The sequence below is a fragment of the Leptomonas pyrrhocoris genome (genome assembly GCF_001293395.1).
Source record: "Leptomonas pyrrhocoris isolate H10 chromosome Unknown, whole genome shotgun sequence".
NCBI lineage: Eukaryota > Euglenozoa > Kinetoplastea > Trypanosomatida > Trypanosomatidae > Leptomonas > Leptomonas pyrrhocoris.
In genome coordinates this window covers 276,994-302,613 of record NW_015438364.1, presented here as the reverse complement: position 1 = coordinate 302,613, position 25,620 = coordinate 276,994, and the positions used below count along the sequence as shown (strand labels likewise).

Sequence of the window (25,620 nt, the reverse complement as noted above, 5' to 3'; positions counted from 1 at the left end):
AAAGAAGCAGAAGTGGTGGCCAATGCTGAAGCAAAAGGTGGAGACCGGAAAGCACTCAACGTTCTACGTTTGTGTTCGCGAAGGCACACCCGCACCCGCACACAGCATTATTCGTTGTTTCCTCTTTTGCTTTCGCATCTGAATGAAGGAGTGCGGCATTGCCGCTTCTTTTTTCTTCTCCGCGGAAAAGAAGACAAGGCGCATTGCTCTCTGCTTTCCAGCTTCTCACTACTCTTTCGTCGGTGACTTGTATTCACACCGGTAATCTGTATGTACACACACACAACGTGCGCAGAGGGATTGTTATTTTTCAACTATTGAGTGAAAGCGTCAAGAAGAAAAGAAAACTCGCCACCTTTTTGAAACGTGCGTCTTATGCCAGGTCTGCGGCGCTACCTCCGACGCATCTTCCAACGCCATTCGTTCGAAGGTGCACCGATAATCGCACGTGGAGTGCGTTGGTGCAATGATGCGCTGAATACTATCATCTGTGGAGTCGTAGTGATGATCAATGGCTGTGAAAAAAGTGCAGCGCGTTTGGCGCAGTATTCATGTCTTGTACTCAAAGAAGATGTGAATCGCACTTTTCTTGTTGCCAGTTCTAGTTTCTGTTTCGACTGCCCCGCTTGTTCTTACTCGACTGTGATATGGGGACTCATTCTCATCTCTTTTCCTGTCATTTATCCTTCCTTTTACGTTCTTCTGCTCCCACTCAGCTTGTAGGTTGTAGGTGAGCACAGGCAGGAACGAAGATCTATGTAATAGGCGTTGCTTCCTTGGGTCCACGAAGAGCAACCACAATTACTGTGCCCCACGCGCCAAAAATCCAGCACCGGAGGTCACGGTAAGGTGTACACGGGCGGGACTCTTTTTCACGTTCAAAGCTGCAAATAATCTTGAAAAAGAAAGGCCAGACGCCTTCTGGAAGCATAAGAGAAAAGCCGAAGAGGACTTAGGTGGAGTTCTACGAAGAAAGACAAAAAAGAGGAGACACGCTACGTTGCCTTCTGTTAGCCTTTTCCAAAACGAAGAAAGTCAGAAGCGTATTTTCGTTTTGGTTAAAGAAAACCGCGCCATTGAATCATTAAAGTTTTCAACGTAGTGTTTGATCTTCACTCCGCGACATCAAACGTGTAAGTTGACCCAGCAGCTACTCGTAGGTCATGTTCGGAGCATCATCCTCGCCTCCCAAGATGGAGCTGAAGCACAGCTACGTCGCGGCTGTCGCTGGAGTCGCTACCGAAGCAAATGGAAACCGCCGCCCTCTCAGCCGCGCCACGGTCGTCGTGGGCGCGACTCTCGCTGTCGGTGTGTCCATTCTCGTCGGAGGCCGTCTCCTTTACACAGCCGCGCATCGCACGGACGAGGACGAGAAGGGCGGAGTCACATCAGCAGCCGCAACGGAGGCGATACCATCGTGGTGGCAGCGGGCGTGGTCAAATCTGCGTCTCCACCGGTTTGCAGAGGACGACGACGACGCGTTCGCCGGCGGCACCGGGACGGCTAATTTGTTTGATGCGGCGAAGACAAAGGCGCGGCAGCTTTCGAAGGACAAGTCGAAAATGGGTGTTCGTCTGGGTGCCGCCTCGCCGCCAAGTACGTCAGTGAAACCGGGCAGCCTTCCCATGGCAAAACCCGACGGGTCGGCCGACATTGGGTACCCGTCGGACATCCAAGAACGCGCGCAGCACATCAAACTCGTGCGTGCGCTTCTGCGGCGTCAGGCCGGCATCGAGTACAGCGACGACGACAGCTCCACCAGCTCTGACTCAACCGACGTGTCACTCAACTACCACTTCGCCACCACAATGGAAGCCACCGCGCGTGACGACCTGCTCATCGCGTTTGCCACCTACGAGGACCACAAGGATGAAGTCGCCCTCGTGGGGACCGCGCCGGAGAAGAATACAGAGGAGGAGGCGGAGGAGCTGCAGGTGAACATTCTAATCAAAACGCTCGAGTACCTGGACATGTCGAATGAACGGGAAAAGCTGCGCTGTCGACGCATCGCCCTGCACAGGGAGCAGGGCCGCGCCACCCCTGCTTCGTCCACCGACGCCGTGTATGGCGGCAAGGACGACGACCCAATAAACGCGATGTATCGAAAGCTGGCTGCGCGGTACGGCCCGCAGCACCCGTACGAGGAGGACGATGACGACGAGGACAACGGCGGGGAGGAGGAAGGCGACATGAACAGAATCAGAGACCACGACTTCCCCAACGCAGCCAGCCGCCACGCGCGGCAGTTTCAGGCCATGTTCGGCCCATCCATGATGGGCATGGATCCCTCGAATGGGGAGGACCGAAACACCGCCGACTCCGTCCTCGATCGCATCCTCGGGCAGGCGTCTGCCGCTGCGGCGAAGAACGGCGGACGCGGCGGCTTGATGCTGTCGCACCACACGGCCACCGCGCACGGCAACGACGAGGACATGATGGAGGAGAAGTGGGAAGACGAGGATGACGCGGAGGAGGCGGACTTTATGGACTACCTGCAGCAGCCCGACGACGCAGCGCACTTTTACTCCCGCAAGGAGCTGCGTCAGGCCCGCCGTGATCCTGACAACGATGTGCGGATTGTCGGTTCGCACGGCGCCGTCTTTGGCTTTCCGGACGACGAGGCAGAGGCGGAAGAGGATTGGGAGGACGACGGCGAAGATGGCGCGGACGAGGAGGTGGAGGAGGGCGAGGAGGACATGATGCCGGCCGAGCCGTGGAGCCGGCAGGACAAGATCGACTTTGAGCGCGAGCTCTTTGGCCGCATTCACCAGCTCGCCAACACGTACGCCCTCACCGCGGCTGCGGCGGAGCGGGAGGCGGACGACGAGGACGCACGGAAGCTTGCGGAGAGGGAGCAGCGGCGGCGACAGCAGCAGCAACAGCAGAAGTCGCGTGTCGTACCCACAATGGTCGCTACTGGCGGAAATCCCCAGTCGCTCCCGCCGGTGGCAGAGGGCGATGAGGAGTGGGAGGATGAGGGGGAGTGGGAGGATGAGGACGAAGATGAGGAGGCGTAGAGGTGGCACAGGGGAGACCTGCATTTGTAATGTGATACACCTTCTCCTTCGCGCTTCTCCAAATGCGACTCACATAAGCAATCAAAAGACAAGCATTCAAGTCACCTGTCGAGGCGCAACACATGGCTTGCCACACACACACAAAATAATACATGCCAGGCACGAAATGCTGCGAGTGTTAAAGAAAACGCAAGGGAGACCCGCACATATATGTATGTACAGCGGTGCTTTGAACCCGTCCGCCGAAATGATGCTAGTGGCAGAGAATTAAGTTGCCACTCGAACAGTAGAGTAACATCGGCAGCCCATTTTCTCTCTCTGTCTGAAGCACTGCGTGTTGCACTTCCATCCAAGTCCCAGGAAGACACGCCACTTTGCACGGATCGAAAACTCTCATAAGTCTTCTTCTAGGTGACATCCGTTTCTTCCCTCATCCCATGCACGCTTGGTTATCAGAGGCGTAAACTCAAGACAAGCTGTTGCCGAGCAAAGGCTTTTTTTTTCGAACACAACGAAGCAGCAGACGTACAGTCCGCGAAACGGTTCCTACAACCTTCCTTGACGGTATTTCCATATGAAAATTTACCCCACGTAGGTAAAGGCACCGTTTGTTCTCCATAGATTCAGCACAGCTATTGATAGACGAGGTATTTGTACTACATCTTCTCCTCCAACCCACTCGCTTTTTCTTCTTCTCATTCCAACGTGTGCCTTTAAGATTTGACGGTCCTGGCCCAGTCAGGTTGCACCGAACAATTGACAGCAGCATAGGCGAAAAAGATACGCGTACGTACACAGGGGCCACACACTCATCCTTCACCTCCGCAATGCTGGCGTCACCCGAGGAGGCGTACACGGACTACCTCGAGCACGTCGTCACCGAGGCCGGCGTTGACCCCGTCGTGGTGCGCGCCACACTACGGCAGCTCGACTACGATGACGCGACAATTGCGGTGATCATGGGCGAGGCAAGCGGCACTGCCGCGTTGTCTTCCTCATCCTCCTCGACTTCCACTCTAACGGAGTCGTCTCCATCGGTGCAGTATTCTGCGACGCGGCCGCGGGACGCCGCGTCGGGGTCGGCGTCGTCGGTACGGTCCGGGATGTCACACCCCCTGGTGTCCGACGCGCGCTTTACGCAGCCGCCCTCCATCACGCACGAGAGCAAACCACCGAGCCGCGCCCCCACCTCCGCTTCGTCTTTGTCCGCTTTAGGGTCTACGGCGTCCGCAAAGAAACGGGACGAGTCTGCCGTCTTGACGGTCGGAGTGGAGGACAAGGCAGGTGACGAAGCCGACATGACGAGCGTGTCTCGTGGGTCAGAAGCGGAACCGCTAATTTCGTCTGCACCTACTGTGAATCTTGAAGGCGATGCGCAGGCAGACGCCACCGCCTGCTCTCCTCACGCTGTCCTACGCAGCTCCTGGGGCGCTAGTGCCCCTTTCGAGTTATCCTCTCTCCACACCCAATTGACGTCAAGAGAGCGGGATGTTCTGTCACGGTGGATGAGGGAGTACAGGGCGTTGCTTCTGTCATCTGCGATGCCTCGGCAAGTCTCCAACGCACGGGCTGATGCCCTGGCAAAGATAGTGCCGCTGGAGGAGCCGTTTGATGAATGCCATCCTGTGCTCCACACCGAGGCGAGTAGTGAGAGCAGTGCGTACGAGAGCGGGCGCGGTGAGAGGTTCTCGCGGGGCTGCGAGGAAAACGGACGTCCGCCTCGTCGTAGCCGCCACGCAGATGATCACCGGTCCCCCAAAGGACTGGGCGATGACAGCGGCGTGTCTGCTGCCTCTTCTACCTCCTCTGGAGGCTTCAGCAGCGATGGGAACATATTTTCATCGTCGTCTTTGTCGTCGTCATCGCGCGGAAGGGCACGCGTCTCTCGGCGCAATAAAGATGTCTTCCCCAGGCGCTCCGACTCTCCTTTCGTGCACCGCGAAAACAACAACGGCTGTTGGCGCCGCCATGCGTCTTCGCACTCCGGTGCAGCGCCTCCAGATGCTTTTCGCCACGTCGTCCCCAAGGCCAAGTCTGCGCTCTTTGTGCCGACGCGTGGAGTGCGCAGCCCGGACCGCAGCGTAGCCTGCGTGCAGTGCACCTCCACAGAAAGGGACTGCCGCCACCCGTACCGCGAGGCCCAGGACGTGCGGATCATCCGGGCGTCCCAAAGCCTTGCCGGCGAGACTGGCCGCGCAAGGTCGAGTGATGGCGTCTCGCGGTCACGCGCGCGTCAGCTGGACATGGCGAGGCAGACACAGCACACGTCGCGCGCCGAACCGGCGAACGGGCGTCGTATCCCTGTCATGCAAGCCCCGGTGCGACTTGCTGTGCACCCGCGAAGTGGACTCGCAGGTGGGCGGCAGACAACGATGCTGCCAACGTTCGCGCGAACCGATCGCGTGGCCCTCGCTCTCTACTACCGTCGCGAGTGGGAGAAGCAGGGGCGGCGCACGACTGTGGCATGGCGCGATGCGGCGTGAGACGCGCGATACGCGCGGTTGAGCTACACCAGCACTCCGCAAAGCTCGTAATTGGTGTCGCAGGGACTGGGCGTGTGTGTGTGTGTGTTACCGCCATGTATCCCCGTTGACTTTGTACGTTTAGCGCACAAGAGCGTACCTCTCTCCCAAATAGATGACGGTTTATAGAGGATACAAAGAGTGGTCTGAGTTTCGCAACGTCAAAGGCAAAGATACTTTTCTTCTTACATAGATCGCGTACGTCTGTCTCTTCTTTGAGGGGAATACATTGCTTTTCTCTTCACTGTGGTGAGCAGATCATGTGAACACCAACAACAGCAACAAATAAGAACGACTGCCCCCCAAAGGGAAAAGATTGAAACAGCCGGAGCTCATCTCGTCGACCCCCCGAAGCAAATCAATAGAAAAAAAAACACGTCAATACTTCATCATTATTGGTGCCTGGTGCACCGTTATTGCACAGAGAAAACAGAATACAACTTATTTAAAAGAGAAACGAGTGTCACCTTTCAACGGCAACGCATCGAATGTATTTCTTCACCTTTCATCTCTTTTTCTTTCTTCCTTTTCATTATCGACACACCAATATTTGGTGTCGCTTTCCCGTGGCTCATCTTCATGCATTCGATTTCACCATGTGAGCCGGGATTTGCAACGCCGAAGCTAATAACTCAAAGAGGTGCTCCGAACACACTCTAGTATCAGAACTATCGTTGCTGTGGGTGGTAGCTGCGCAGGTGGCACAACCTCACACGCAGAGGGCGAAAAGTAAAAAGCGGACAACGATCACGAGTTCGGCAGGATGTCATTTGGTGGTTTTGGTGCGAAGCCGGCAGCCGCGACTTCCGGCTTTGGGAGTACGACCGGCGGCGGCTTTGGGGGTGCGGCACCCGCGGCCGGGAGTACGGGCTTTGGTGCGAAGCCTGCAACCGGCGGTTTCGGTGGCGGCTTCGGCTCCGCTGCCCCGGCACCGAGTGGTGGCTTCGGAGCTGCTGGCGCTGCTACCAGTGGTGGCTTTGGTGTCGGTGCTGCGGGTGGCGGGTTCGGTGCGAAGCCGCTGACCACCACGCCGAGTTTCGGTGCAACGGGCAGTGGCGGCTTTGGCGCACCTGCCGGGGGGTTGACAGGGTTCAACACCTCCACAGGCACCACCGGCTTTGGCGCAGGACGCGGCGGGTTCGGCCTGAGCGGCGGCTTTGGAGGTTTCGGCGGCACGACGACCTCCACCGCCGCCGCCAACGCGGCCCCCACCGCGGCGCAGTACCCCTACCCGGGGATTAAAGGTCCTGGCAACGCCATGAGCTGGGCACGCGAGGTGGACTTCTCCCTGGTGACGGAGCAGACCCCGTTTGAGAGTCTTCCCCAGCCGCTGCAGCAGCATCTGATGGAGCTACGCAGCTTCATGCATGCAGAGCGGGAGGCGACCAAGAAGGTCTATGAGTATTTGAACGAATCAGACAAGACCGCATCGCCGTCCGTAGGTGCTGCGTCGGCGAAGGGAGATGCCGGGGAGACAGCTGCGGCGAGCTACCGCAGCCTCCTTGGCAAACTTGCCGCGCTGAAAGGCGGTGGCAATCGCGCTGTCGATATCGTCGCCGTGCACTGCAACCAGCACGAAGGGCAGGCGCGGCGTCAGCTGCAGCGGACGGAGAAGCTGGAGGCCAGCGTGCGGGACTACGAGCGCCACGTGTGGGAGCCTTTGCTCGATCAAGGTCTGCCGCTGTCCGCCAGCAGCAGCAGCAGCGCGTCGGTCTCACGGGGCGGCGCCTACCGACCTGCGGTGAATCGCAACGCCGCGTCTCCGTTCGCCTCGCTGGTGGAAGAGCTGAGTCGACGGCTGGACAGCGTCCACGAGGAGCTGGCCGCACTAGAAGCCACCCTCGTCCCCCCCGGGCGCCCGCTGCGAGGGTCTGGCTCGAATGACCGCCCTGGCCACCGCGGCGGCAGCGCCATCCCCGGCGACGCCATCGCGCAAATCAACGCCTCTCTCTTGTACGAGCTGAACCAGCTGCGGGACTTCTCCTGCGTGGCGGCGCACCTGCACAGCCTCACCGACACCGCCCGCGAGCTCTTCACGCGGCAGTACGGCCAAGCAGAGGCGGACGTGCTGTTCACCGACACCGAGGCGCAGCGCAACAGCATGGCGCTCTTCCGCCGTGCCACGGCCTCGGCGTACTTCGACATCCCGCCGTTGCCGCGGCAGCAACCGCCTCCGCCAGGTCCGGCGACGACCACCGCGACCACCACCACCACTGTGGGTGGGTTTGCGGCGAAGCCGGCCACGGCAGCCCCCACGACGACGACGGGGGGCGGCTTCGGCGCCCCGGCGACGGGTGGCTTTGGGGCGGCCTCGCCAACCAATGCCGCTGCAATGGGCGGCTTTGGCGCGAAGCCGGCTGCTGCCTCTACCACCACCGCTGCTGGGGCTGGTGGCGGCTCCGGGTTTGGTGCGGCCACCGCGGCGCCGGGTGGGGCGGCAGCCGGCGTCCCCAACACCGCCACCACCACCGCCTCGTCCACTGCGCCGGCCCCAGTTGGGTTTGGCGCCTCCGCCGCCACGGCCGTTGCCACTCCGGCAGCAGCGGCAACGGGTGGCTTCGGCGCGCCTGCTGCGCCGACGATGGGGCCTGCGTCGCCCGCCGGGGCGCCGACTTCGTTTAGTTTAGGCAGCCCGGCGACGGGTGCTGTGAGCTTCGGCTTCGGTCCTGGCAAGTCCGCGGCTAGCGGCGACGATCGCCCTGCGCGGCGTGCGCGTTGACCGGTTTCGTGCGCCTGAAAGGGACGTTCTTCCCACTGCGAAATCGGATCTTCGTGGTGACGTTCGATTCTCGCGCTGTCTGGTGGGGTTTTGAGCGCGTTGTCGAGGGTACTCCGCTGGGAGTACCGCACGTAGGAGAGCAGGTGAGGAACATAAAGAGAATTTTAACTTGTGTGTGTGCGAGAGGGAAGTTCGACTCGTTGATCTCTGGAAGTGTTACGCTATCAACGAACACATTTCATGTGAGAAAGAGACGAAAGGCAGTTCTGCGCGGAGGGACCTGCAACGTCGTCATTGCCCTTCGATGGCTCTCTCCGTTGGAATTGGCTTCCTGCATTTTGGGAGCTTCATTGAAGCAACAAACAACAACGCAATGCGGTGGAAATGAATGTGAACTGCGAAATGTTGCACTGGTATATGACGTTGATGTTCTTAGCAGCCTCTTTCTTCCCCGATGAAAGGAGAACGTGCGCCAGCAGATGCGCTGTAGCGAGAGGTTTAGATCTCTTCTTGTCGATCCGCTCTGCCACCCTGCTCTTTTTTTTCTCTGCTCTTATTGCATCGTGTTTCTCATGGGTTTTCACAGCAACGATATCTACAGTAGAGAGCTGGTTGTGCGTTTTGGGAAACGTTGGAATGAATAAGAGCCTTTCTTTTTCTTCTGCACCGCCGTCTCTTTTGAACATGCGTGACTTCCGTATCTTTCACAACTCGAACAATTTCATTTCTTCTCCCTTTTCAATAAGAGGTACACACACACACACACACGACTGACGCACGTTGCTTTACGTCTAAATAATAGCTTTCTTTGCGTTTGGTTTGTTAAGCCGCTATTGGGAAAGGGAAACCCTTGCCTTTCTCTCTCACGACTTCCCTGTTTTTTTGCCTCTTCTCCTCTTCCCCTCACTTCACCGTACTTTCTTACTTTGTCAAGGGGTGAAGATCGAGTCTCACTGCAACGGTACACTTAGTCTTCTACGGTTTTTTTCTGCATGTTTATACACTCTTTGCTCCATGCTCCATCGCCGGCCCACGCTAAGGTCATCTGTGGTGCGTGGCACATCTGTGTCGGTCACCTTCAAAGGGCTGGGGACCTATGACTACCCTTCTGCGTTCACGTGGCCGCCACCGCAGGATGAAACTGCAGGCAGCGAAAACGGGAGCGCCAGAAGCCACGGACCGCGGCCACCTTCTACGGCCCCGTCTTCCTCCCCAAACTACAATAACAGCGACGACTACGTAACTCACTACCGATCCCCCTTCTCTGTGCTGCGCAGCCGGCAGTCGCGCGTCAACCGCTGCGCCGCTGGCATGCTTGGCTCGTCCTTCGACACATCTACCCGTTACCTACTCGGCAAAAGCAGCAAGGCACCGTGCGCGCAGCCGTATTGCTGCTGCAGTGCTCTCCTGTACCCCGCCACCTTCGCGGCGCAGACAGAGGCAGCGGAGCGCGTGCGCGATGACTTCGTGTGGTCGCTGAAGCTCGGAGGCGTAGAGGACCTTCTACGGACCACCCTCGGCGTCGACCTGCACACGCGGCTGAGGGACACGCTCGGCGCGCCGCCCGTGACTGCAGCGGTCCTCAGCTGCAGTGACCCAACTAAGATGGCCCAACTTATGTCTCACACAACACCATCTGCCGTCGCCGGTGATACTCAGGCAGGAAATGTTCCTGTCCCGTCCAACGCGGATCCCGCGAACGCCGCTTTCATCGCGCGCCTCCTCCTCAGCGCGGACGAGGACAATCGAATCCGCTGGTTGCAGGAGGAGTCCGCCTCGATGGAGCTGGCCGACTACTACAGCCGTGCCCCGTCCCTGCGCGCCCTCTTCATTTTGTGGTCGCTGCTGCAGCATCAACAGCGTGTGCGTGGCGCCGCGGTGCGCGGCAGCAGCGTTGGTGGCGGTGATGAGAGTCGATATGGTGGGGACAGGGATGGCGGTGATGGCGACAGGTGGGGTGAGGTGTCGAGGTATGACGGTGCCGACGGCCCACGCATGCGCGGCTCGCCCTCGTCCCTCACGCCGTGCCCAAAGATGAGCGAGATACGGCACGTACTGCTGCGTATGGAGGAGCGGCGAGTGGAGGTGATGATGTCCGACATCGCTGCTCTCGCGGCCATCGGGACAGGCGGCACCGGCTCCACCGCAATCCCTGATGGCGACTTCTGGGACAGCCTTGCAAAGATGCTCAAACCACAGGAAGTAGCCGCAGCCCTGCACACGTCGTCGTCTTCCACAGCTCCATCATTATCGTCGCCCGGACACACTACGACGATGACGGTCGCCGAGGAGGCCCTGGGGCTGCAGCATATCCTTCTGCTGTGTCTTCTGCTGCGATACGTACTGTTGGTGCGGGCGGAGGCGGCCCAGAGAGACGCAACATTGTCGCAGCCACCGTCAACGTCGACGTCGGCGCTCGCGTCGCAAAGTAAACTGCCGCTGCCGATTGCCGCCTTTGCGGCGGTCAGCAGCGTCATCCGGCTGCGTAAGGCGTTAACAGCGGCGCCTGCGGAGGGCGGTGCTAACGTTGCCGACGTTGCGCAACGCACTTCTTCTGCGGTGATCCAAGACGTCATTGTGGTGCTCTCTGATGTTGTGTTGAAGCATGCGTACGAGATGGCCGAAACGTCGCACGTCCCTGCCTCCAGCCCACACCTGCCGGAGCTGACGACGTGGCTGCTACGTGAGATGGTCTCCAGCCCTGTGTGCGAGTTTCACTTTAAGCGACTGGTCGACCGCAGCATCACCGAGGCCCTCGTCGCGCTGGAGAAGAGCGGGCTGGTTAATCGATCCACCATTGACCTGAAGGTCGTCGTGCGCCAGCTGTTGCCGTTGCTGGAGAGCTGCAGCAGCGAAGACCTTTACACGTCCGTGCTGCGAGACGTGCTGTCGGCACTCGAGGAGAAGGCTCGACGCGACGGCTACGCCTTCTCTGCCGAGGACCTGCAGTACCTAGCGGAGCTCGGCACAAAGCTGTTCTCCAGCGGTCCGTCGGACAGCACCACCGGCGGCTACGGTCTTCATGATGAGACGGTACGCGCGCAAATGGAGGAGCTGCATGTGATGGACGGCAGCCCCTGGGCCCTCTGCGTGTCGTCCTACCGGTCTCTCAAGGAAATGCTGCAGGGGATTGTGCGGGATCAGCGGAGGTTGAAGGAGCAGGTGCAAGACCAGCTGCGCCAGCTCTCCAACGCCAGCACCTTGTCTGCCGTGATGAGTGGAAGTGGTGGGGAGACGGAGGCGGAGGCAACGAAAGACACGAGCGGCACCGCGAAGAATTCGAAGGCCCAGCATACACCGAGCTCAGAAAGTAGTGTGCACGACATCACTTCGTCCGCATCGACAGCGGCAGCCCCTCTATCGGGACAAGCTGGTCAGTCAGAGGGGGAGAGGAGTAGTGCGGGCGGCGGTGCAGCGCAGGACGCACGGCCCACGCCCGCCGCCCCACCACGCATTCCGGTGCCCCCGATTCTCCGCCAGCGTTTTCTTAATCTCATTGAAGAGTTGGTGAAGTCGCAGGTGGACGAGAGCTCGGCGCACTCAGAGAAGCCCATCGTGGTGAGCAGTGAGCTCTTTGCCTTCGTCACGCAGCACGTACCGGTGCCGAACATTCAAGATGAGTACCGTCGCAAGATTTTTTTGCTCGTGAACGTCGCTGAAGACCCGGCGACGACGCGGCAGCGCATCGCACAGCGCAGGGAGGAGCGCAGGCGCCGGCTGCGCGCAGAGGCGACCGCCGGGCCAGGAGGGGCGGAGAGACTGCGTCGGAGGATTCGAAAGCCGAACAGAGGCGATGCCGTCAGCGCGGAGGAGGAGGAGAATGCCAGGTGCAATCCGGTGGATATGCGTGTAGAGAAGGGAGAGAAGGATGAGGCCGACGCAGACCCGCATGGAGGGGCCAATGACATCCCAGCTGAGCTGCGCTTACTCGTCAGCTCGCTACCCCTCACGTTATCGCCGTGGGCGAGTGTCATGATCCTGCGCGAGGTCCTGGCGGAGTCGGCGGGCCGCAACCCGCGCTACACGTACGTGCTGAACGCAGCGATTGATCTTCAGCTGCCCATCTCCACCACCCGCTCCCGCATTGCGACGACGCTGAACATGTGGCGCTTCCTTAATACCCAATCCCACAAGCTGAGCTTGAAGGAGAGTCTTGTGATGAAGCAGCGCTGTGCGTGGAATCTGCCCCTGTCCTACATTCTGTCGTCCTACTGGTCCTTGCTGACGTGGCTCGCCCTGGCCAGCATCGTCGCGCTGAACGTCGTCGGCATCGACTGGGAGTCGCAAATTGTGGCTAGTTCGCTCTTTCGCATGTTCGCCCCGTGGGAGGAGATTTGTGCTACCCCGCCCGATGAGGAGAGTGCCGGGGAGACGTGGACGAAGCAGGCCGCCGCTGACCTGGCCGCGGACTACTTCGAGCAAGCCGAGATCGCCGACCGTCGTCGCGAGGAGCACCGGCGCAGCAGCACCAACGTTTTCCTCTCCTCCGCGTCGTACCTCGTTCTCGGCTACGACGACCAGCGGCGACCCATGACGGTCATCCCTATTGGCAGCGACGGTGCGGCGTCGGCTGAGGAGCGGGCTGCCGAGGAGTACGCCGCGGCGACCGCCGTCCTACGCGAGCTGTCTCTCCACGCACCCTTCCCCTTCTTTGTCGACATTGAGCGTGCACTGCCGATTGAGCTGGTGGAGACGCGCATTGCGGATCGAATTCGTCGAGTGTCCTTCAACAACACGTGGTTCCTGCCTCGCATGATCATCCGCACCTTCCCCCTCGGGCGACACTACACGGAGCACAAGCTTATCCTGCACACCTGCACCCAGGCCAACTTAACCCGACGCCGCGTGACGTTCCTCTTGTACATGCACGATGGCGTGGCGGTCACCCCACAATTCATTCAGAAGCTGAACGAGAGCTACCTGTCCAAGCACGCCAACCTCGTTCTCGTGATGCACGAGTCGAGTTTGCGGAAGGGCGGCACCACCCCCGCCTCTCTGGCGAAGATCAGCCAGTCCAGCGTCACCACCCACGGTGCGGGAGTTAGCGTGGGCAGCGTGGAGAGTGTAGCGAGTGCGGCGGCGGACATGATGGAGTCGGTGCTTCCGGATGAGGTGAGGGAAGCGGCGTTTGCCGCGGCCTACGCCGGCGTCGCACCGGACCAGCAGGTGCGTGTGCTGCCATTGTGTCGCCAGTACTACACCAACGACGGCACAATGGTGTCGGAGGCGATGCGAGTCAAGATGGAATCAGCTGGCACGAGCGTGCAAACAACGGCAGCAGCGGCCGAGGAGACCAGCGGGTGGTGGCATCGCTTGATGTCGTATGTACATCTACACGGCAGCTCCTCGTCAAGGCCTGCTGCGGCTGAAACAGCCGCGTCGCTTCCCCTCTTCGCGTCCGCATTTAGCGCACAGCGCGCCTCGCTCCGTCGCAGTCATGAGCAGCAATCAGACGATGTCACGAGCAACACGAGCAGAAATGCTTCCTTTAGTGCGCGAGCAGCTCAGTGGTGGAAGCAGACGTTGTTCGACGCCGTCGCCCCAGACAGTGGAGTAAAGAGAGCGGAAGATAAGAAGGAAGAGAATACGCAAAGGAGGGATGCGCCAAACACCGAGCACACCCCGACACTCCAAAAAACAGAGACCACCACGACGTCGCACGCTGCCCCCACGGCGGAGAGGCATTCACACGCCGACTACCCCAGCGGCTTTCAGGATGATGCGGTGGAGGATCGAGCGGGCAGGAACGTTGTCTCCGTCTCCTTCACGGCGCTGCGCCGCTTGATGGCGGAGGTGTCCGCGCCGGTGCCAATTCCGCGCAAGAAACACAGCTCCAACAGCAGCAGCAACGCTGCAACGAGAGGTTCCTTGTCATCCACCGCGGGTGTGACTGGATGTGAGGAAGGCAGAGACGCTTCTCCACCGCATGACGCGCACGCGTTGTCCCACCCCGCCCCCCACTCCTCCTCGTCCCCGGAGGAGGGATGGAGGCGCTTCTGGTCCGTCTTCTACGGCCGCACGACGGCGGCTCCCGCCATCGCCGAAGAAAATGCGGAGGCGCCGACAGCATCGTCAACTTCCGCGCCCACGCCGCAAACAACACAGGAATCTTCAGCGTCGTCCTCTTCTGCGCCACCGCCCCCGTCGCCACATGTGTCGCCGCTGTCCTTCTCTTCGATGCCGACGGCTGACTTGGCTCGTCAGAACGGCTCCAAATGGGAAGGTGAGTGGCAGAAAACGGACGAAATGCTCGCGCAGCTTCGACGCACCACCGGCGCAAACGCGTAAACGGCGCGTCCTTGTTGTGTTTTCTCTTCCCTCGGCCCATCCTGCAATCGTCTAGAGTTCGTCACGCATTTTTTTCCCCTTCTGTCGCCGCGTTTTTGCAGGCTGCGAAGGAGCCGCAGTTGCATGAGCGAAGCGCTGAAGCGAAGAAGGAAACACAAGGAACACCACAGAAGAAAGAGCGAAAAGAAAGACGGGGATGCTCGCAAAACGTTTTCTTCTTGAAAGCCGCACATCTTTTTATTGCGTTTTAACGGCTTTTTGAAAGTGTTGTCGCCTTGTGGATATCTGCGGCAGGCGCAGACGCAATCTTAAACCTCCCTTTGTAATGCTCTCTTGCTTCCACTCTTGCTTCCACTCTTTTTTATTCTTCTCTCTCCTCCGTAATCGAATCACAAATTCGCCATAATGAACACTTCTATGGTGTTTTTGTTCTTCTCGTCGATACACCGCCCTGTTCTTCACGAAGAAGTATTTCGTCGTCGTACACTACGTATTTTTTCTTCCTTTCTCATAAAGTAACGCAGCGCAGACATTGTTTCACCATAAAAGCACCTTAACTTGACTCACACCACTTCTTCCTTTTTACTAGGCTTCTTTAAAGGCAGGAGTCGCTAGACCATTTATCTTGCGAGCGCCCCCCGCCCTCAATCACACAAAAAATGGCCGCTCTCGCTGCAATAGACGCCTACGTGCAGAGCGGCGCTCCCATCGATGACCCCAGGCTCGACCAGTGGGTGCAGATGAGCGACATCTCCAACGCCGGCGGCTTCTTCGCAGGCGATGCCGTGACGGTGGCGGAGATGACGCGGCGCGTGACGAGCACCATTGTGACTAAGTACCTGAACAGTGAGGACACCAAGGAGGTGCCGCTGCGCCGCAAGACGAAGTTCTGCCTGCTCCTCAACAACTTCGCGCTGTACAAGCCGGTCCGCCAGGTTGTGTTCGAGAGCCTCGAGGCGATGACGAGCATCTTTGAGAAGTCTATCAAAGATGAGGGCACCATGCCGTTTGACTCCGAGCTGGGCCGCATGTCGGAGCACGTGCTGGTACTGCTGATGCGTGTGATGGACTACCAACTGACGGCCTCCGCGGTGCACGAGTTTGCGGAGCACAACACGCAGTTTGCCATTCAGCTGTTGTTGGCCATCTTGTTGAAGGAGCCGCCGTACGAGTTTGAGCTGCGGTGCAACTGCATTAGTGGTCTGCTGGGCTTCACGCAGCCCCAGGCGTTCTTCGGCGCGGGGGAGAAGATCGAGGAGCACAGCTGCACCAACTTCACGGAGAAGGTGGACTTCATGCTGAGCCTGATGCTGCGTCTGCAGGCGGTCCAGGTGGTGAGCGATGTGCTGGGCGACGCCATCGCCGCGACGGACGACGTGACGCCGCTGGTGCAGCACGCCGTGAACAACACGATGCGCACCATCATGAACATCTTCAAGTTCTGCTCCAAGGAGGCGACGCAGTGGCGCCAGCACATTTTGCTCTCTACGACGTTCCTCGACGGCACGGTGATGATGTACGTGCAGTCGCTGGCCGCCACCTTGCACGTCGCGATCACCGCCAACCCGCCGCGCGTTGCGGGCGAGCTGCTGCACTCGCTGAACCTGTCCTTCATCTTTGGTGCCTTCGCAACCTACAACATGGAGGAGGCCAGCGAGGAGGTGCGTATCTTCTGCACATTCTTCCACGACCTCTTTCAGCTCTCCATCCGCCCCGTCGTGACAGACGCGCGCCTGTCGGGTCAGGTGATGGTGATGTACACCAACCTGCTGCACTTTATGTGCAACGTCGATGCCATGGCGGACACCGACTTCCCGATGGACGACCTACTGCCGGAGCTGACGAGCTCGGCCCTGCGCGCCACTGTTGACGCCTTCATCCGGAAAGAGGTGGGCGGCTGTGGCTTGCCCTTCACCCAGGCGTGGTACCAGCAGTTTCGCCGCAACACGGCCGACACGCTGCTCGCGCAGGACTCATCGACCTACCAGTTTATTAATAAATCCTTCACAGACGTCCTGGCGCAGCTGTCGGCGAAGCAGGTGCCGGTGGTGGCGCCGAAGCAGCCCACTACGCGCCTGCTGGGCGAGATGCCGACCCTCAAGCCGGAGAAGAAGAACAAAATTTCCATCGCCAAGGCGGCGGCCCCGATTCAGCACAAGATTAAGCCGGGCGCGAAGGCCGACAACGTCGAGGGCGTCGACCCCGACCTGCTGTGCGCGCTGACCGGCCGTGTCATGAAGAATCCGGTGTCCTCGCCGTACGGCCAGACGTACGAGAGGGAGGCGATCATGACGTGGTTGGAGCAGAACGGCTCTGTGTGCCCAATCACCGGCAAGCCGTTGACAGCCGCGCAGCTGCGTCCGAACGAGGCGGTGGCGTCGAAGATGCTGCAGCAGATGGTGCGCCAGACCATGGCCACCCAGTCCGCAGCGGACGACGACATGTACAACTTCTAAAGCGTGCTGTCACAGCCGTGGCGCGCTAAACGCCAGGCGTGCGTCTTCGTTGTCTCCGGGGCTCTTCACTTCGTCCTGGGGTCGTGCGGTGTATGAGGTTGGGACGGTGGGCCTACTCCAGCAATTTGGGATTTCCTCCCCAGACGAAAATTCGATACGTCAAAGAATAAAAAGGAATAAATAGAGGGCTCTCATGCTGTGGACATCCGTCATATATAAGTAACAGAAGACAGTTGTGAGGCGAAGAAGCGTAGAGGTGAAGAGGACGATTGCTACGCGCACGACACAGGTGCGGAGGGAGATAAATCACGGTGCGCATCTCTCTCGAGCGTTGCGATTTGTGTTTGCGCTCGTCGTCGCCGTCGATGCCGTTCTCTCCTTTGATCGACGTCACTATTCGAGGTCTCAACACTACCTTTTTCTTTTCTTTTCACCGCCTTTATCGACACCGTGCGCACGTCAACACAGCGGCAAGAAGGACGGGTGGGGGCCGCCGAAGAATGTGCTGTAGTAATAGAGCGACGCGGAAATCGAACTGCGTGTTCATCAACTCGCGTCTGTGCTGATTAGAAGGGTAGGTGGAAAAGCTGCCGGAGGCTTCTCTTCTTTTACTAATTTTTTCCCTTTCAACCTCCGCTCTGCCTTTGTATTGGCTTTACTCTCTTTTCCTCGTGATCGCACGCACGTTTACACGGTCCTTCGAAAACAACTGTGTCGCACTGCATCTCCGTTTGGCAGCTTCTCGGGTCGTTTTCTGTGTTTTCGTTTTTTTTGTAAGAAGTATTATTTATAAAGCGTTATTTTTTGTTCCTCCTCGTCGTGGGAGAAGTCGCGTTGTTTCGGATGATCGGGACGGAGAATTATTCTTCTTTTGTTTGGATGGATGCTCTTCTTTGTGTTGCACAGGCCCGGTGCGGGGCGTTGGTGACAATGATGTCGTGCCAAGATGGTATTCTTATTTTTCGTTTTGAATCAGAAAGCTGTGTTGAGGAAGGTACTTCGCTGCTTCTCTTGGTCCCTTTGATGTGCATACGAGAGCCGAGGACTGGGTGCGCGTGCGAGTTGCTGAGTGATGTATATGAAAGCTGTTGAAGGGTAGAGGAGGCACGCTGAAGAGCAAGAATCCATCAACCATAAAAACAAAACCAGTAGGCCCTTGTTGCTTTTAACGGTGATCACGTGAGATCAATTGCAGTGAGGATGGTTACTGCGTTGTCTCCCTACACCGTCGCGGATCCTCTGTGCGAAGCGACGTAGTGGACGCGGCGCGCTCCACCGGAGAAGGGCGATGGGGTCTTCACTAGAGTTTCCCTCTTCTTTTTTTCCCTCAAACCTAAACGCACAAACACACACACACACACACACACGCACACGGGTGTAAGCTGGCGCCTCCAGGTCACAATGCAGCTCAGCGGCGTGCTTGTCGTGGAACCGAATTTGCATTTCTGAAGTTTCTGTCTCAGATCCCCAATCCATGTCTGAACAAGTCATCAAGTTTCTTTGCTGTTACCCCTCTTCTTTTCATTCTCTGACTGCGCCTGTTTTTTTTTTTTTGGCGACCATCAAATCTGCACCTTTTCGGGCGCCACCCATTCTCAGCTTATCAACTGGGGGCTGGTTTCTCCGCGTGGCGCACAAAGCAGCGGTGCCGCAATCAGGGAACAATAACGATAACTGCTGGTTGTCAAACACACCGTTTGCGAAACGGCAATCAAAGAGCCGTCACACTTCCTCCCCCTCCTAATAGATAGATAGTTCACTGGCGCTTCGTCATGTCTGGTGGAGGCGGCTTCGGCGGTGGACAGTCTCCCGGTGATGTCGTCAAGTCAACGCGAGACGTCACGGAGTCGGTGAAGGCGCAGTTCCAAGCAGCTCGCAAGAATCCAGAAAAGGAGCTCGGTATCCCGCTAGAGGAGCTGAACCGTCGGCAGCAGGAGGCCCGCAAGCCGCACACCTTCGTCAACAAGGAGACAGCGCGCAAGTTTGAGGTGAAGAGTTCCGCACGCGCCCAGCAAATCATGAACAAAGGCATCGACAAGTATCAACGCGAGAAGCGTCAGAAGGACCTCAAATTGAACATGTCTGTGCTGCGTAAAGCGCAGGTGGTGCTGTGCGCTGTTGCGGTTGGCTTCTTCGGCTGGTTCGCCGTCACCTATCTGTTGCCGCAGTACGCTGCGGTGCAGCATCGGAACCGACGGATGCAGATGCGTTACGAGAGGGCGCAGCACAGTCTTGAAGGCGCCGCGGACACGGGGATGGGCGGGAGGCCGGCGGACGTAGCAGCCATCGGACCACTTGTGCGTGTTTTCCGACTCGAGGATGATGGTGACACGGAGGTGAAGCGGCCCATTCAATAGGCGCGACACAAAGAAAAGGCTGATGCTCTCCGTCTTCGCTTGCTCGTCGTGAAGCATCAACAAATGTGGAGCTGCGCGGAAAACGAGTGTTGAAGAACACGCAATGCACGTAAGAGCACTGTCAGCTTTCTCTCCTCCATTTTTCTGTTCACCGTAGTCATTCCATTTTTTCTTTTTGCAAATGCCCTCCTTCTCTTTTGTTTTTGTCCGGGGTGTGATGGTGTTGGTGTGTTCTTTCCTTTAGCACCTCGTGCTACGTCACAGTGATTCAAGATGCGTCGAAACGGAGCAGCTCCAACAGCCCCGACAACACGCAAAGTTCGCATTTTGTATGAGTGTGCTGCGACCATTTTTTTTTTCTTCTGCCCACGGCGACAGATCACATCTTCACATTTTAAGAGGATCGTATCTGAGACCGTTTTTGTGAATGGGCGCGCGCGTACGTATTTTGGCGTTGTGTCCCATCTATTCAATGAACGTTTTATTTTCGATTCTTTTCATGTTCTCCCTTTCTTTTCTATCCTGCGATGAACTCCACAGCTATTACCACCGCTTTCAACTTTGTAAGACATTCAGTTCCATAAAAGGAGTTTCTTTCTACGGCGTTGGCGACAGGGGTCACCTGCAAGCTGTTCCGTTTTCCTCTATTATTTTCCAATATTTCTCCTCACTCAACGTTAACATATTTACTTTTCACGGTCTTGTCCAAAGAAGAAAAAAATATGCGCCGCTCACCTCTTCTACGCGTCGCGCTGGTGGCGCTCATCTTCCTCGGCACGATCTCCGCCACGTCGGCCGGCGACGGCCGCGGCACCCCCATCACCTTTCAGGCGGAGGTTTCGAAGATGCTCGACATTCTGGTGAACTCCCTCTACACAAATCGCGCCATTTTCCTGCGCGAGCTCATCTCCAACGGCAGTGATGCGCTGGACAAGATTCGCGTGCTCTACCTCACCGCACCAAAGGAGCCGCTAAACGCGGACGGCGTCTCGCCCACCATGGACATCCGCATCTCCTTCAACAAGGAAAAGAGCGAGTTGGTCATTCGCGACGGTGGCGTCGGCATGAACAAGGACGATCTTGCCGGCCACCTCGGCTCCCTCGGCACGTCGGGGACGAAACGCTTCCTGGAGAAGCTGCAGGAGGGCGGCACCGCCGGTGATCAGAACAACCTGATCGGGCAGTTTGGTGTCGGCTTCTACTCCGTCTTCCTCGTCGGCGATCGGGTGCGGGTGGCGTCGAAGAGCGACGACGGCGATGAGCAGTACGTGTGGGAGTCAAGCGGCAACGGCCAGTACTTCCTCTACCCCGACCCACGCGGCAACACGCTCGGCCGCGGCACGGAGATCACGATTGAGCTGAAGCCGGACGCGGAGCAGTTCCTCTCGGCCGAGACGATCAAGAAGACGGTTCACCAGTACAGCGAGTTCATCAACTTCCCCATCTACGTGGAGGAGGAGGTGACGGTGGAGGCGGCGAAGAAGGAGGACGCGGACACGGAAGACAAGGCCCTCGACGAGGATGAGGTGGAGGACGAGGTGGAGGCCGTCCCCGTCACCGAAAGGAAGTGGACGCTGGTGAACGAGAACCGCCCCATTTGGACCCGTCCGATCGGTAACGTGACAGAGGCGGAGTACAATAAGTTCTACAAGGCCTTCTCCGGCGACTATCGCGACCCCCTGTACTTCAATCACTTCCGCGTGGAGGGCGAGGTGGAGTTCGACTCCATTCTTTTCGTGCCGGCTGCAGTGGACCCAGCGACTTTCTCGGACGACAACACAGTCCCCAACACCAACATCAAGCTCTACGTGCGTCGTGTCTTCATCACCGACGAGTTCCGCGACCTCCTGCCGCGCTACTTGAACTTTGTGAAGGGCATCGTCGACAGCAACGACTTGCCGCTAAACGTCTCCCGCGAGGTGCTGCAGGAGAGCCGCATTCTGCGTGTCATCAAGAAGAAGCTGGTGCGCAAGGCCCTCACAATGTTCTCCGACATTGCGGAGCAGGACGAGGCGATTGCGAAGGGCACACAGTCTGAGAGTCCCGCGCCGTCCGGGCACACCCACCTCACCCAGCCCACCTACGCGAAGTTCTGGGAGCTCTTCGGCAAGCACCTGCGCCTCGGTGTCATGCTGGACAGCAATAACCGCAACCGCCTGACAAAGCTGTTCCGCTACAAGTCTAGCAAGAGCGATGGCGCCTACATCAGCCTGCAGACCTACGTGGACCGCATGAAGAAGGGTCAGAAGGGCATCTACTACATCTCTGGCGACACGATCGAGCGCATTCAGAAGTCGCCGATGCTGGAGGACGCGGTGAATCACGATGTTGAGGTTATCTTCATGACGGACGCCATTGACGAGTACGTGGTGGCGCAGGTGACGGACTTCGCGGGCAAGAAGCTGATCAACCTCGCGAAGGAGGGGGTGCAGTTTGAGGAGACCGATGCCCGCCAGCGCGTGATTGACAAGAAGCGCAAGGAGAAGTACGAGGCCCTCTTCACCCGTCTCCGCTCCCTCTTCGGCTACGCGGAAGTCCGCAAGGTTATCTTGACCAAGCGGCTGACCAACGAGGCGTTTATTCTCTCCTCGGGCGAGAATCAAATCACGGCGCGCCTGGCGAACATCATGCGCGGCCAGTCCATGGCGCTGATGGACCAGCAGACGACGGCGGAACGTGTGCTGGAGGTGAACTACCGCCACCCCCTCGTCGACGAAATGTTTAAGCGCTTTGCGGTGGACGAAGACGACGCGGTCGCGATGGATGTGGCGTGGGTGCTGTACGACACGGCGAACCTGCAGGCGGAGTTCCCGGTGGCGGATGTTGCGGCCTACTCGCGCCGCATTAACCGGCTCCTGCGCAGTAGCGTGGATTTGGCGGCGGATGAGACGCTGCTGCCGCCCGACGACGCTGAATACGCCGTTTCGACCACCGAGGCAGCGGAGGAGGAGGAGGGCGAGGCGGCCGCGGAAAACGCCAACGCCGCGGAGACGGACGACGACGATGAGGCCGACTTGTAAATATACAACGGCGGAAGAGGGAAGAACGATTTATTGGGTTGTGCTTCTTCGCTTTGCCTTTTTCTTTTGAACCTGCGGGGAGGACTTCTACGTGGGCAGGATCGCCGTGTGCACACACAACAGCGCTGAATTTAGCGCCCCTCCTTTTTTCTCTTTTCTTTTCACTCCAGAGACGACGCATTCATCACGACAGACGCGTTAATTGATGACTGGGCTTTTTCAGATTAACGTGATCACAACACCTTGGCATCTGCTTAGTAAAAGATATCGATGCACTCTCTCCGTGTTGATGAAGGAACCTTCTGCACCACGTGCAGGAACTTCACTAAGAAAAGGTGTGTTCGCTCTCTTAAGACAACGATAACTAAAAAGAAGAAAGAAGACACCAATGCGCCGTATCCATTTATGTAAAGGAAAGCAATCAGTGCAAGCAAACGTGCGCGGTTGCTGTTTCAAAGCAACGTCACGTGTGTGTCGTGCCCTGACTGTGGTGGAATAAGTGCTGGCGTGTGATACTGTGTTGGAAAACGAATTCAAACGATGCAGGTGGAAAAGGACGGCAAGTCAGCCCTGCACGTGGAAAAGCGAAGGTATTCTGAACATAGAAAGCAGTACTGACTTGCCATCCTTTTTTTTTTGCCTGCAAATACCTCAGAGAGAAGGTCATACACTTAACATGCTGAAGCAACGTGGCAGAGTTCTCTTGGCTTCTGATCGATGGATTGTGTTCTTGATGCCTCGCGCTTTACACGTGTGATGGGCTCGCGGTTTGCCCAAGCAACGTACTGCGTGTCTGCCATCCAGCTTTGGTTCCGTTACTATGAATCCTTGTGTCCTTCCTTTTTCTTTTTTTCTGATATACTTATACACCTGCTGCTCAGCACTTACTGTGTTGAAAAGGAAAAGCGGAGTTGAGCTCAGGAAACCGAAATTGCTGACCTACATCGCTCTTCTGTTTGCAAGGTTCGAGAAGAAGAAGATCTGGGTCTGCTGCTGCGTGCAGACAACACCTATCTAACCCCACCTCCGCACGATCACGTGTATTGTAAAAACAACAACAGCAGAGTATTCAGCTCAAGTTTAGGATGTTCGCAGAGAGTTGCGCCGCCACAACGACCACCGCGTCATCGCCGGCGAAGGCGGTGAAGCTTGGCGGTCAGCTTCGCTCCTCTGTTCGCGTGATGGATCGGCTGACGAGTAGCCACCTCGACCATCTCGTCGCATCGCGCCGCAGCGGCGACGCCGTCTCTCGTGACTCCCTCGCTGCCCTCTACTCTCTAGCGACGAAGCTGCATTCACCCGCTCTGCGCTTCGCATCGAATGCGATCGAAACGAGTAGGGAGCGCCACATCACGACGGAGCAGATATGGGGGCAGCTGAGCATGCTGCTGCGGCCCGTCCTGCGCCAGCTCCAAGAGGGTGTGCGCAAGGCTGAGAAGCTGTACGGCGATGGCACGGAAGGCAGGAAAGAGGGTAACAAGAGGAGACGCGCAGCGCAGCAGCTGAGGAGGAAAGAGAAGGCAGATGCGGACGATGCCAGCGATGCCTCAGACAAGGACGAAGACCTGCGTGGTGTGGGCGGCTCCGGTGCGGCGGCCGACGACGTCCTCTCCACCCGCACCTCCGAGCTGGACGAGAGCGACCTCGACGAGGAGATCGCGGACCTCCTCCAGCGTCAGGCGGCGAAGAAGAAGGCAAAGGGGAAGGAGGCGAAGAAGGACGACGACGGCGCGGATGCGTGGCGCTACGCGTTCGGCAAGAGCAACCTCGATGAAGACGACGAGGAGGAAGACGACGACGACTGGGACGGCGAGGACTCGGACCGCGGCACATCACGTCGTCGCCGGCGCGAGGAGGCGGCCGCAGACGAAGAGGCGGAGGAAGACGAAGACGATGATGAGAAGGCAGGCGACCGCCGCACCCGCGATCGCAACCTGCGTGCCATGGCGGACGCCGATGACGAGGAGGAAGAGAACGATGCGGATGAGGAGCTGGCAGCCCTGAAGGAGCTCTACGGGGAGGACTTCGAGGACGATGGGCGGGGCTTTGTCGGCGACGAGGAGGACGAGGACCCCGGCCTCGCCGAGGACATCGAGCTCGACGACCCCGCCAACGAGGACGGACGTGGCGGTGATGCCGCCGCGTACAGTGAGCGAGACGGCATCTACTTTGGCAAGGGTGACATTTTAAACGACGAGGCCGGCGACTTCGAAGGGGCGGAGGGCGGCCTGTACGGCGACGAGGCCGCCTTCGAGGATGAGGACGGCTTTGGCGACGAAACCGGCGACCACGGTGGGGCGGATGGAGAGGCGGAGGAGGAGATGGACGAGGAGCTGGAGGCAGCTCTGCGCGATCCGAACCTCTCGGACCTCCAGAAGGAGCGTCTTCGCGAGCAGCACATGGTGCGCAAGATGGAGGAGAAGCGGCTGTTTGGCACGGACTGGAGTATGACCGGCGAGACGGCCGCCAACAAACGTCAGCGTGATGCGCTGCTCGAAGTCGACGATCTCGAGTTTGAGTACGGTATGAAGGCGACACCCGTGGTGACGGAGGCTTTCACGGCAAAGCTGGAGGACCGCATTCGGCAACGCATCCAGGACGAAAACTTCGACGACGTGCAGCGCAAGACGACGCTGTCGACGGAGGCGGACATCGCGAAGCCCAAGTACGACGCCGCCCTCGACGCGCAGAAGTCGAAGATGTCCTTGATGGACCTCTACGAGAAGGAATTCCTCGAGAAGCAGCGACTGGCGGAGGAGGGCGCCGGCGGGCCTGGTGCCCCAAGCGCGGAGCCTCTCACCGAAATCGAGAAGGACGAGCTGCGCGCTATTCAGATGTGGCAACGTCTCGCCCAGCACCTCGACGCCCTCAGCAACTTCCACTTTACGCCGAAGCCGGTACAGCAGGACCTCGACGCCCGCGTGCGTGCGGTGGAGAATCAGGCCCCGGCGGTGGTGATCGAGAACGTCGGCAACTTCGCCACGACGCGCGAGAACGCGCTGGCCCCGCAGGATTTGTACCGCGGCTCGTCACACCGCTTCGCTGATGTTGGCACAGATGAGCTGACACCGAAGGAGCGTCACGCTCTGCGCCGCGCCAAGAAGGAGACGGGGAAAAAGGACAAGGAGCGCAAGGAGGACCGCGATAAGCAGCGCAAGGAGGCTCGCAGGAAGAAGAGTGAGGAGGAGGCTGTGGCGAAGGATGCGAAGGGGAAGTAGCTGCCGCGAGCGGTGACGAACGT

The 25,620-nt window shown here is 58.5% G+C and overlaps 8 protein-coding genes across 13 annotated transcripts; all 8 read left to right on the top strand.

Moving 5' to 3' along the window:
- Nucleotides 1-715: 715 nt before the first annotated feature.
- On the top strand, nucleotides 716-3,017 carry ABB37_04648 (hypothetical protein; the record flags this gene model as incomplete). Its single annotated transcript, XM_015802399.1, has 1 exon — nucleotides 716-3,017. The coding sequence occupies exon 1, from the start codon at nucleotides 1,164-1,166 to the stop codon at nucleotides 3,015-3,017; it is 1,854 nt and encodes a 617-aa protein (XP_015658843.1). The 5' UTR covers nucleotides 716-1,163.
- Nucleotides 3,018-3,472: 455 nt separating this feature from the next.
- ABB37_04647 (hypothetical protein) lies at nucleotides 3,473-5,500 on the top strand (the record flags this gene model as incomplete). The annotated part of the gene is made up of 1 exon (XM_015802398.1): nucleotides 3,473-5,500. The coding sequence occupies exon 1, from the start codon at nucleotides 3,845-3,847 to the stop codon at nucleotides 5,498-5,500; it is 1,656 nt and encodes a 551-aa protein (XP_015658842.1). The 5' UTR covers nucleotides 3,473-3,844.
- Nucleotides 5,501-6,141: 641 nt separating this feature from the next.
- ABB37_04646 (hypothetical protein) lies at nucleotides 6,142-8,258 on the top strand (the record flags this gene model as incomplete). 3 transcript variants are annotated; one of them, XM_015802397.1, is made up of 1 exon in its annotated part: nucleotides 6,142-8,258. In XM_015802397.1, exon 1 carries the CDS (start codon nucleotides 6,303-6,305, stop codon nucleotides 8,256-8,258), a length of 1,956 nt encoding a protein of 651 aa, XP_015658841.1. In that variant the 5' UTR covers nucleotides 6,142-6,302. The 3 variants fall into 3 exon arrangements, with proteins under 3 accessions (XP_015658841.1, XP_015658840.1, XP_015658839.1); XM_015802396.1 differs by having other exon boundaries at nucleotides 6,155-8,258; XM_015802395.1 differs by having other exon boundaries at nucleotides 6,163-8,258.
- A 585-nt stretch (nucleotides 8,259-8,843) lies between these two features.
- ABB37_04645 (hypothetical protein) lies at nucleotides 8,844-14,546 on the top strand (the record flags this gene model as incomplete). The annotated part of the gene is made up of 1 exon (XM_015802394.1): nucleotides 8,844-14,546. The coding sequence occupies exon 1, from the start codon at nucleotides 9,273-9,275 to the stop codon at nucleotides 14,544-14,546; it is 5,274 nt and encodes a 1,757-aa protein (XP_015658838.1). The 5' UTR covers nucleotides 8,844-9,272.
- A 465-nt stretch (nucleotides 14,547-15,011) lies between these two features.
- Nucleotides 15,012-17,002, top strand: ABB37_04644 (putative mitochondrial U-box domain protein; the record flags this gene model as incomplete). 2 transcript variants are annotated; one of them, XM_015802393.1, is made up of 1 exon in its annotated part: nucleotides 15,012-17,002. In XM_015802393.1, exon 1 carries the CDS (start codon nucleotides 15,206-15,208, stop codon nucleotides 17,000-17,002), a length of 1,797 nt encoding a protein of 598 aa, XP_015658837.1. In that variant the 5' UTR covers nucleotides 15,012-15,205. The 2 variants fall into 2 exon arrangements, with proteins under 2 accessions (XP_015658837.1, XP_015658836.1); XM_015802392.1 differs by having other exon boundaries at nucleotides 15,015-17,002.
- A 1,381-nt stretch (nucleotides 17,003-18,383) lies between these two features.
- ABB37_04643 (hypothetical protein) lies at nucleotides 18,384-19,359 on the top strand (the record flags this gene model as incomplete). 2 transcript variants are annotated; one of them, XM_015802391.1, is made up of 1 exon in its annotated part: nucleotides 18,384-19,359. In XM_015802391.1, exon 1 carries the CDS (start codon nucleotides 18,775-18,777, stop codon nucleotides 19,357-19,359), a length of 585 nt encoding a protein of 194 aa, XP_015658835.1. In that variant the 5' UTR covers nucleotides 18,384-18,774. The 2 variants fall into 2 exon arrangements, with proteins under 2 accessions (XP_015658835.1, XP_015658834.1); XM_015802390.1 differs by having other exon boundaries at nucleotides 18,601-19,359.
- Nucleotides 19,360-19,898: 539 nt separating this feature from the next.
- On the top strand, nucleotides 19,899-22,379 carry ABB37_04642 (putative mitochondrial putative lipophosphoglycan biosynthetic protein; the record flags this gene model as incomplete). Of its 2 annotated transcripts, none has more annotated exons than XM_015802389.1 (1): nucleotides 19,899-22,379. In XM_015802389.1, the coding sequence occupies exon 1, from the start codon at nucleotides 20,082-20,084 to the stop codon at nucleotides 22,377-22,379; it is 2,298 nt and encodes a 765-aa protein (XP_015658833.1). In that variant the 5' UTR covers nucleotides 19,899-20,081. The 2 variants fall into 2 exon arrangements, with proteins under 2 accessions (XP_015658833.1, XP_015658832.1); XM_015802388.1 differs by having other exon boundaries at nucleotides 19,927-22,379.
- Nucleotides 22,380-23,464: 1,085 nt separating this feature from the next.
- ABB37_04641 (putative U3 small nucleolar ribonucleoprotein MPP10) lies at nucleotides 23,465-25,597 on the top strand (the record flags this gene model as incomplete). Its single annotated transcript, XM_015802387.1, has 1 exon — nucleotides 23,465-25,597. The coding sequence occupies one exon, from the start codon at nucleotides 23,465-23,467 to the stop codon at nucleotides 25,595-25,597; it is 2,133 nt and encodes a 710-aa protein (XP_015658831.1).
- Nucleotides 25,598-25,620: the final 23 nt, after the last annotated feature.